Source organism: Haemaphysalis longicornis, unplaced genomic scaffold, assembly GCF_048455015.1.
Source record: "Haemaphysalis longicornis isolate Haplotype H1 unplaced genomic scaffold, Haemaphysalis longicornis Haplotype H1 scaffold_8, whole genome shotgun sequence".
NCBI lineage: Eukaryota > Metazoa > Arthropoda > Arachnida > Ixodida > Ixodidae > Haemaphysalis > Haemaphysalis longicornis.
Genome location: NW_027526445.1, coordinates 115,531,967 through 115,542,971, shown reverse-complemented (window position 1 = coordinate 115,542,971; position 11,005 = coordinate 115,531,967). Strand labels below are relative to the sequence as shown.

The 11,005-nt window shown below is 43.9% G+C and overlaps 1 protein-coding gene across 1 annotated transcript in view; it reads right to left on the bottom strand.

Annotated features, from left to right (window-relative positions):
* Nucleotides 1-940: 940 nt before the first annotated feature.
* LOC144148449 (uncharacterized) overlaps nt 941-11,005 on the bottom strand; it is a 224,486-nt gene continuing 214,421 nt past the window's right edge. Inside the window, exons 6-7 of the mRNA XM_077679986.1 lie at nt 6,168-6,425; nt 941-3,441 (exon numbers count right to left, since the gene is read on the bottom strand). Of these exons, the coding sequence (XP_077536112.1) occupies nt 2,922-3,441; nt 6,168-6,425 (778 nt within the window). The 3' untranslated portion in view covers nt 941-2,921. The remainder of the gene's footprint in view (nt 3,442-6,167; nt 6,426-11,005) is intronic.

Sequence of the window (11,005 nt, the reverse complement as noted above, 5' to 3'; positions counted from 1 at the left end):
AAAATGGCCATCGTTGGCGTACCGTGAAAGGTCCGTTGGTGCTTTGGCGGACTTCTGGCGTCACGAGCAGCCACATTTGGTCAGCTACTATCAACACGCTGAGGCCAAGTGTCTCATTTCTCTGCCCGAAGTTATTCAGATCAGCGATCTTTCTTCTCAAGTTCATTAACCTGGGCTCGTAAGGTACAGGCGCGGCCCACTTTTAGAGGTAAAACGGCAGCGCGTGGGCGCGCTCGTGAGGGCCACGACGGGCGCCGCTGGAATCTTGCGCTTGGTTTGTAATCAGTGCCACAGGCGGAGATAGCTGCACGTCGTCTGCTACGGTTCCTGCCACTTTGTTCCTTCGCCCAGTCCCCATGCCAATTCTGGCACCTCGAATTGGCAGCGGCGCAATGAGAAATCTTCTGATGCTCGCTACATCCGCGTCGTAAAGCAGCGGAAGAAAGACGATTGTTTTTTTGTTGTTGTTTATGTTGTTTTTTGCTTCCTAACACCATGCGCGTAAGCTTCCTCGTAATAACTGCTACTGTAAGTGAAGTACCCAGGTGGGCTAAGCATGCTTAGAATGATGCATGTCTCTATGAAGAAAAGCTCAAGGGACCCTTATGTTCCATACCCATGTACTTCGAATCTGTTCATCCGGGGTTGCAGAACCAGAAGCGAGTGTCACGGCTCTGGGCCTTAACAAAAGCTCACGAGTCGATGAAACAACAGCGGGAGAGAGAAAAAATTTCGAGTTTTAAGCATACCGAAACCCGGGAACCTGAGCTTAAAGACCAGGGCCCAGTACATATGCTGAATACGGTTCAACTCCATTGTGCCGCTTGAAGCAGCTGTTTGAAGAGATCCTGTGCGCATTTTGAGTACCCTTATTATCACTCTTCACATCCAAAATATATTTTTCACTTCTGATTTAGCTTCGGCACTGTTTGGCGTGGAAGCTACCGGCTATTTTTATTCATTTCTACATGTATGAATGTGCATAACTCGAAAAAAGTAAACGTTTCATGGAGGTAAAACAGTATGCTTCGTGTGCTTATTGAAAACAAAGCATATTATTAAGACAAAAACGTGCGAGCAGATGCGATTCGGGATGGAAATGTGACATAACGCTTTTTTTCTTTTAAGCCCGGGTTTATGCAAAAGCAAGCAGATTGGACAACCGCGGCAAAAGACGAGAATAGGCACAACTCCGTCACTTGGTTTCTTCTTTCTTGTTGACTGTTGATTTCCCAATTTACCGCACAGAAGATGCAATAGCAGGGTGCTACCATCACTAATAAATAACTTGGGACGCGATTCGGTAGTCAACAAAAGTTGAAACATAAGACATGGGTAAGTTGGTTCCAGCCATTTAGGGCCTGATGCTTCCAAGTTTCCGAGGGAAGACTGCTGCCAATAGCGCCCCCAAAAGACAATTACTTTAAACAAATTAGAGTCAGGGTTATTTCGCGCTTCTTGTATAATTCATGCACACAAAAAATTAAGTGGAAATTTTTGCGAAAAGCCACAAAAATGTACAAGCGGTCACATGTTCCTCTTTAGCACCGCCTTCATCTGCGCTATTGCACTGTATCATTTTAAGTGCATTAACATCAGCTACACACAACCCGTGCTTCATTCCCTCTATGCATGACTTGGATTCGTCACAACCTTATTTCACGCATGTAAAATGGCTTCCGTGGGTGTTTTTTGTAGCACCTGTCCGCAGCCACATAGCAGTTAAAACTTTCGGTGAAACGACAGATACATTGGTCAGAATTCTTCTATAACCCTCGAAGCGGATATTATGCAATGTTTTCAATTTCGCTTTCCAAGCGACAAATGTGAATGATCAGTAGTAAAGTAGAAAATAGGGAAGACCACTCAAATATAATAAAAAAAACCTTCTAAAATAATGTCTGTTGTTATTGTATTATCCTAAATTTTCCACGGGCAATTTTACATTAATTATGTTTGCAAATGCCACATTATTGCTTCGACATTTGATCATAAATATATAACTGCCGCAATCTAAACAAATGTTTATCAATATTAACTTGATGAACTGCCTGTCATAGTTGTCTGGTAGGAGACATACAGAATCCCTGAAATGTACAGCTAAACTAGCATTATCGAAGAATTCCTATAAGTGATAAACAGTCCACCAGTAATGCTACCCAGTCGGCTAGAGAGGTGTTCGTCAAAATTGTTTTGAAGCAATTCCGAAATGCCCGCATAAAGTATTTCGAAATCAAATCAAACTGAATTCTAGCGTAGCCCTGAACAAAACCATATGAAACGCCCTCAGCTTCTCATCGCTAAGGTATTTCCATTGAGATTATACAGCCGCAGATACTTGTCGTGCATACTTGCTGCTGACTGTTAGTTGCTTGTACCTTCGAGTTAACTACGTCCTATAGCGGATCTTTACGAAACGATGGGCACAGCGGAAGCCCCCATTTTGTCAGCTTTTGAATTATTCTGTGTCACTGCATAATTCAGCGCTAAAAATTTCGTTAAATTTCTTTACAAGTGTCTATTTGTGTTATCACTATACCGTAGTGACGTGAGACTGAAGTCGCTGGGGGTAATTTGGTTTTTCGCCGGCGCACTCAGCCCAAACGGTATTACCATTTCTAGACTTCAGATGAGACTACAAACTGAAAGCGACTGTTGACATACACTACCGACACCACTGGTCCAGGAAACCAGCCACTCTACGGAGAGCCAAAGCGTCAAATTACTTGGCACAGCAAATTGCATAGGCGCTTGCACTTTGGTTCCAAAGCATGCGCATTGCAAGGATAAAGTGGCTCCTTTACGCTCCCATCTTGAAAAGACACTTTTCCGTACACAAAGCCTTCAGTGAAGACCACTTCTAACGAATGGGATCGGTGCAGCGAACCACGACACTGCTGTTCCCGACGGAGTAGTGTTGGTTACGTTGAAGAAGGTTGAGCAAGAAGACTTGAAGAGGAGTCACGCTTCCCAGAAGCACCGGGTGACGCATTGTCTTCACGATCGACACTCGAGTCCGCGTCTCTCACGCTCACTTTCACCGGTCCCAGCATTAAGGCTCCCCGCCGGCCCCTCTCCCCAACTGCACTGTCGGCTTGCCGGGGAGCTGCCAGAAGATCCGCTGCATCTAATCCTTGCGGCTTGCATAGGAGAGCAATGACACCGGCCGCTGTCTGAACGGCCAACGACGTCCACGGTACCGGTTCTTTGTTTGTTCTTGCGGGTCTTCTTGATGGTCCTGAGGACGTCCTTCGGAGTTTCGGCGTTGTTGGTTCCACGCTGCGATTACGACTGGTGTCAGCCGACGAGGAGGATGACCCTTTTGCCTCCTGGGTTGCAGACAGGGCCTTGTCCTTGTTCAGCTTGCTTGGTGCCCTCGCACTTTCTTGGGGTGGCTGACTGAGATTCGTCGACGACCGCGATGAAGTCATGGACCGTGTCCTGCGTTCAACAGCTTCAATGAATTAACATCATCGTGGAAGTACAAACTAGATGCGCTTGTAGTATTAACCTTAAGTCTCAAGACATAAGTAATAAAATAAGGCATGGGCAGCAGCCTGATCAGTTTAACTGCCTACTTTTGACTGGCTGTAAGTGTAAAAAAGCGCTCCTTCCCTGATGCAGAATGTTTGTTCAATATCTCGCAGTGTCGCTCTTGTTATCCTTCTTTTCATTTTACTTTATCTTCTACATGTTGTCCTCCAAGGCGCTTCGTAAGGCACCAACTTTCCATCCCATGAGTCATCACCGGGAGCACGCATTCGTTGCATACATTTTTTTATTGATAGACGGAGCCTAGCATACATTCTTTGAGCGTCATTGCGGAAGGCCCACAGGCCACATCACTTTTATGCGGGATTTCCTTTTCGTGTTCGGTATTACCTCTGGTGCCTTGTCTGAAACAGCTACATTCATTCAGTACTGAAAGTATTTTATTACCTATGATAAAGGTGAAGCTTTATGCGTATTTTCACACTACTTGGATTTTTTATGCTCATTTTTCTGTTAGGGAGAGTTCTAGACCCAGCCCATTAAGCATTTTTACAGTTGTTCTGCCCATTGAATGAACAAGATAATGTCGTCTGCAAATCTCAAGATGTCCAATATTCTCCATTTAATCGTTTTCGTGACTTCCCCCATTCAGGCTCCGATACCCTATCGAGACAGCCTGCTTACAATTCTGGAGATGTAGTGTCTCCTTGTCTCACTGCCGCCCTGTTCATGAACCATAGCTTGGAATAGTGCTAGTTGGCTTTTGACTCGAAACATTGTAAGTGCTAAGCGTAACAACGACAAATAATTGCACAAACGAGTTAGGCGCACTTCCGACTCATCTGGGAAGCCTTTACAATTCGAAAAGGAAAACACTGTGTCAGTTCGCCATCGAGTGCATTCACGGCAGCAGAAATGGCACTACTCGACAGTCTGTAGAAGAAAGCATGCTCAGGACGAATATTGTATGTATTTTCATCGAGAATGATTACCCCACCCTCTAACGTCGTCTGAATGCTGCCTAATAAGCTATGTTGGTGTGATTAAAAATCAGTCTGCAGTGCGCTTAACTTTGTCCCGCTTAGCGCCAGCAATGTTTCGTGCTCATGAATAATCAACACTTCTGTGAAGAATAATCTTGCGGTGCAGCTCATCTATATGCCTTCCAAGAATCCTGTGGGCTTCTGTCTTCTCTTAAATGCTTGCAGTACTAAAGCGGTGCCTACAGAATCAAACACTTTTTTCTCCATGTAAATGTCTTTATCACAGTTTCTAAGTAGTATTTATTAAATGTAACCTGTCCACATAGTTTTTTTTTAACTTTAGGGTGTCGCCTATGCCCTTGCGTCTAAAAAGGGTAGCCTGATGGATCTGTAATTCTTAAGAGCTTTGACAGTCAGTTCTTGTGGATCAGAATAAGGTTCGCATTTTCCTCCCTAAGGACACTTTTACAGTTGTGACGCAAGTTGTGAATAACTTTGCGAGGTTCAAAGTATAATGTATCACCCATCATTTAGCAGATCCCTGGTCTTTCCATGGTTATCTCTTGCAGCTCTTCCCCTCTTCGTCCGCCCAAGGGCATTTTGTACCTCATCTTTATTGACTCTTGGGTCTTCGTCAATCAAGTTATTCGTTATAATATAGTCTCGTGGCCTGACGTTCATTGCCTAACAGTCGGCATGAAATCTTTTGGTTGCTTTTATTACATTGTCCTTGATCTACATAGTTATTTCTTTCATTTCTGAGGGCACATATCAATCATCAATTTTCCGTCTATTTCGCTTATTTAACCCTTTCCCTGTTGTAGTTATAAATGTCACCTACCTTACCGCACATAATTTTTAACGCTGCGCAAATTCGATTGGTTGCACAGGCTTGACACCTTCGTATTGGAGTGTTTTGGCATAAAGTGTTGTGTTTTAATCTATACTTTACCGTTTTTATTATAAGCTCACCTCCTCTGACAGCTATTGCTGGCGCTGTGATGGTCGTGGTTAGTTTGTTATTGAATAGGCCTACTCGTTTACTCTACCCATTTAAGATGGTGATTTCGTTATGAAGCGTCGCTCTATACTTCCGCCTATTACTATTACAGACCCCCGTTCCTTGCTAAAACCTGCCTATGTCCATTACTGACTGCACGTTCAGTTTCTTCTTTTTTGCTCTTTCATTGTCTCGGTATTCAAATTCCCACCAAACGGGCATTTTAACATGTTATGTTTATTGCTCTTAACGGGCTGTGCTTCATGGGTCGTAATAATAAACGAATTCGATTTCTTTGACTTAATTTTAAGCATTTAACCATCCGTCGGATAGCACATCCACGATGAAATGAACGGAAGAGGTAATCAATTTTTTTATTCCTAGATTTCTCTGACTCACTCTCTTCGTCGCTGGCTCACTCACTCACCCATGTGATTTTAAAAAATGGCACTGTGCATTCAATTTTAATTCCATTGCTGCCTCGCTCTTTATTCAGCGCCATTTTTGTAAACTTTGTTGTAATATTTATGCTGATTGAATAATTTCATGAAACAATATTGAGTGGCTTAGGTTCCATACGTCAAAGCTACTATAGCAATCTCGAGTAGTAATGCCTGGCTGGTTAGAAATTTTGATGAAATTTGGCGCACAAGGCGCGACCTTCTCAATCCTTCTCGAGGGTGCATTCCTACCTCAAAAGCAGGTTCTGTGAGGTCATGGCTTCCCTCCTTTTCGCCGCTGCCGCTAAGCCAATAGCAGCGGCTGTAGCCTGTTGCTGCTGCAGCTGCTGTTGCTGCTGCTGCTGTTGCGCTGCTGCTCGGATGCGGTGGAACCTTGTGTAGTTTTCGTTGCTAAGGTCTGAGAACGGCAATCTCGCAGAAGGTGGCACGTACAGCTGAACGGTCATCACTGGGGCGCGCGAGTCAACCGCCGTGGACGAAACCTTGTTGCTGCAAGTACGAATGACCAAAGTTTCTACCTTAGCAAAAGCCTTGATTTTCACAAAGCAAATAAAGAAAAATTCAAATTCCTTGTAGGGAGCAAGCTGAATGCCGGTACACTCTTAGGCAAAATGGAGCAAAATGCGGTTGTTAGTCATCGCGGCAAACCGTTCATCTTCAAGTGGAGTAACTGTGACTCAGTTTGAGCCGTGTGCCCAATAAAGGGCTAAATGTTTGTCGCCGCCCATCTACAAGAATTAACGGACGGCCCGAACACGTACATTTGGTCTCTTTTCTGCGTCTTTAATCCCTTGTACGGTCCTCGTCATTGCCATTTTGCGCATTTGTCTGTGGACAGTTTTTGATCCAAAATACAAGTCATTTCAGTGGGTTCTTTACATAGTGCCACGGTAGAAAATATCTATGATTAATTATAACAAAAGCACTTAAGGTTAATGGAGCGGCGGGTAATGGCAAGGAGCGGTGAAGCGTGGTGGAGAAACCCTTCTCGTTGAGGTTATGTTGAGACCCGGTGTTGCATACGAATTGCGCGAGGTAATACGGCCAATAAAAATTTTCAAATGCGTCAACTGCGCAAATATTAGTAACAGATTACGTTGATCTAAGAGTAATGAATACGTGTATGTTGAAGAGATGAATAAACGCCTTAGCTGGTGGTCAAAACAACTGTAAGTTAAAAATCCTCCCTACAGAAACGCATTGAAGTTATTTTTTTCCACTCGCTACATAATTTCCTTGTGCACCAAAGCTATGCCAATGCTGTAACAGCTGTAAAAGCCGGCTGCATTTTCCAATTCCGATCGTTTAGCAACGCTAACTTGAAGAACTCAGCAAGAAAAATTGGCCGCGTATCTGCTCCTTTCATTGCAAATGTCGTCAAAAGACGATAGTCTTTGTAGACATTTGCAAAGGAAATGCCCCCCTCTGCTTTCCCGCTCACCTCTCATGCTGTTCCTGTTCCGTCGCGCTCTTCCCAAGGTAAACACACTAAAGGTTTGCTCAAGGCGATTTGAATTTACCGCATTCCACTGCTAAAGGCCTGGTTCCGCGATGCCAGCGCTGCATTACGGCGGAGACGCGCGTGAATCCAGGCGGCCGACTTTAAGGTTTATAAAACCGCGTGTCCGTGCTTCACGTGCGTTCCAAGCAGAACGTGGAACTTAGCTAGTGGAACCTTTCGCTGCGGTTACCGCGTGATTTTTCATATGCCGCCAGTAGGTGGCGCGGGCAACAGCAGGCGGCGGTTGGTTTTCTGCAGTAGATGTAGAATATCATTTTCTACCAAAAAACCAAGCATCCATGAATTTTTTAATAAAGGAACACTGTAAATGTCCCTTGTGTATCAATTTTCGGTCTTATATGTTCGTAATGTCTTGTTCATGTTCAACAAAGTTGACAAGTATGAACATACAAACCGGGCTTAGACGCTCGCATTTAGCTGCGAGTATATAAGACTTTTGCGCCGTCTACATTTTACTTTGTCCGGGTGGCTGAATCGAGTCACAGACAGACAGACAGACCAAAATTTCTGCGTTTAAGTACCCCAAGAAAGACTATCGTCTTTAAATAAGTAAATAAATTGACGTGAAATAGGAGCGTTAGAGTTTTTGTATATAGCTCCCCTTGCGCTACACGATATAAAGGAACTCTAAGGAGCGTAACTGGTGCGCGCCCCCCTACACATGGTGGCACGATGATTCCCAGGCAAGCCTGGATCACTTCTACGTAACGAGTGATCATCAACACTAGGTAGTGATCTACAACGTCAGTTCAGTTGCCTTTTCCGATCACGGGCTGGTGGCCTGCTGTGTAGTAAAATGCCCGGCCTGTACAACAGTGTGCGGCCCTCGTGCGCTGCTGCCGGACCACGATAGCCTTCAAAACAAGAGAAGCAGAACGCTTTAGGCGCCTGTGAAGGCAGCGTCTAGGATGGTCTCTTGGGCACTACGAGTACGTTCGCGAAACCGAGACACTTTCTATGGGTCAGTTGCTTCTGTTAGTGCTTAATAATTGTGACAAGCGTGCCCTGGTGTTATGTCATCTGAACGTGCCTAAATGCAGTCTTTTATATGTCGATAGTCTGTCTATATGAGCGCTTTCTCTGTATAGTGAATATTTATTACGCTAATAAACCTATACTTGTTAAAACTGTCTTATTTAGTGTTGTAATGACCTTGTCGATGTTGGTAAGAAAAAAGGGAGTACTATGCACTTACATCACATTTTGTGAAATTCGAACGGACGTCTCGACCGCAAATATAATTCAGCAGAAGAGATGCCTAGCATTTCTGACTATATTGTGCTCCCGATCTTCTTCACAGACCACTGCATGGTATCATGACACATAGGAAGATCAAGGCCATGTCGTTTGCTGCCTCAATAAGATCTGTGGAACCTTAATATCTCTTTATTGGCTGCTGAAACATTTTGTAAAAGTATATCAGATTCCTTGACTTGTATTCATGAAAAACGCAGTCCTTTTTTAGATCAGAAACGGGATCTATTCAAACAGGAGGTAAGGAATTGAGTAATAGAAGAGTCTGCTCGCCTTTTGTTTTTGAAACGTTTTTCTGCGCGGGAACATACTCCTACAATGGTTGGGCTTCATGAACTGGAAGCGGTCAGTCCGGGATCAGGAGTAGAAGAAATTGGTATTGTTAAACATAACTTCAGCAATATGTTAACAAAAAATACCATGGCCCTCAAATTCAGTCGATAACTGAAAGGTTCCTTGATAGCTAGTCCACTCGTCGTTCCCCTAGAGATGAGCGAGAGTCGGCATTTTCAAAGGAAGTAATTGAACTCATACATAGACGTATCAGGTTCACCGAAGCAGCTGAAATTGCTAATGCTTTCTATGACCATTACTGTACAGTATTTGCGAGGGTACAAGCCGCTACGCTTGGTGCACGAATTTAGTTCCCTTATTGATTTACTGCCTAGGTTAACAGACAATAAGTCGCTTCGTTTTCTGGGTCTATTACACTTAAGGAAGGCGGCCATCTCAGACCTTAGACTAACAAGACCTTTGGGCTAAGTGGTTTCAGTGGAGATTTCTATAAAACGTTCTCTGCTATCCTTGCTACCATTCTGTTAGACATATTCACAGCAGCATACGACCATAACGTTTTGCCACATACGTGTTTTTTAGGATACACAGTGTTAATTCCGAAAACGCTAGATAAACCAAAGCTGAAGTCTGTAGAAGTCTATTCGCCAATCTCTCTCCAATGGAGATTACAAAATTTGAGCGAAAATTTTATCTAGGCGCCTTCAACTTGTCATCACTAGTTTAGTAGGGCCTTGCCAAACTTGCGGTACTCGAGGAAGGACCATTCAAACAAATATACATGTTACTCGTTCAATATACTGGAGTATGTGTCAGATTCGGCAGAGCGGGTGGCCCTTATCCCAATCGACCTTCAAGACATTTGAACGAGTTTCTCATGATTTTCTGTTTGCGCTATTGGCAGCGGTAAAGTCCCATTGAAAGCATGGTTTCACGAAAAAGGAATCTCTATTGCTTGGTCCGACAATTGCCCCTTATTTAATCAACTTGAGACCATTCATCATTGTTATGCTTTGTGCCGGGAGGCGGTGTTTTTCTGGGATGTGTTGCAAAGAACTGGTAAAAAGGACATTGACATTACCCATTATACCATTCGGTTCTTGCCTTTTTGAGGTGCTACTGGAGCGCACCTTGATGTATCTGTTGGGATGGGATTTTATGAGATTTTATCACTTGTGGAGGTGCCGTATGACTCGCAGGCATGTGGAACTCCCTCACCCAACAAAGTCCTTTTTTTGGGAGCAGGCAGCGTTGGGGCAGAGCATTTATGCGGCGCAAAGTTATCCACAAAAATGGCTGCATCTGTCGGATGCGTCACCGGCTTGCTGGAGTTTTGACGGACGGCTTATATCGGCGGCAGTGATGTGCATTTTCTTTGACGAGTGATAACTATGTAGGCTGTAATAATTGCAGTTTTCCATGCGGTAATGAAGGAAAAATCGGATTGGCCTAGTGGTAGCGTATTGCATTCCTTAGGTTAAGTGGCCAGATTCGGTGGTTGGATGCCTGCTGGTACTTTTTTTTTTTTTTTGTCTGCGGCTCCTATCCAACAGTTCATCCTTGGGGAGTATCGGGACGGGCCAACTCCGTGGCGGAGTTCCCGTTCGTCCGCTTATAATTACTCTCAAAAAATAGTAATGATAGTGGCAAAGGTCATTAGTTCCCCATAGGACTAAATTTTATTCCTTTTTTACCCACGAGTGTGCGGGCCCTGAATTCAGCTCATTGTTTGGAAAAGTTTATGAAAAGGGGCTTTTACCCGTTTCGAAAATTTCTATTGTACTCTTGAGTGCTTGTGTCACGCATTGTGCTGGGATATTCATTATTTAAGTTTTTTAAACCCGTCGGGTTTTGTACAAACAAGGCGTTTGTTAAAGAGAAGTTTTTTTGTGTAACAAGGCGACTGCTACTGAAAACCGCGAATTTCACCTTCAACTTACGGTTTCTCTATCTGATTTCGCAATCGAGTCACTGCTAAAAACTTTTGGGGGGTTATAAT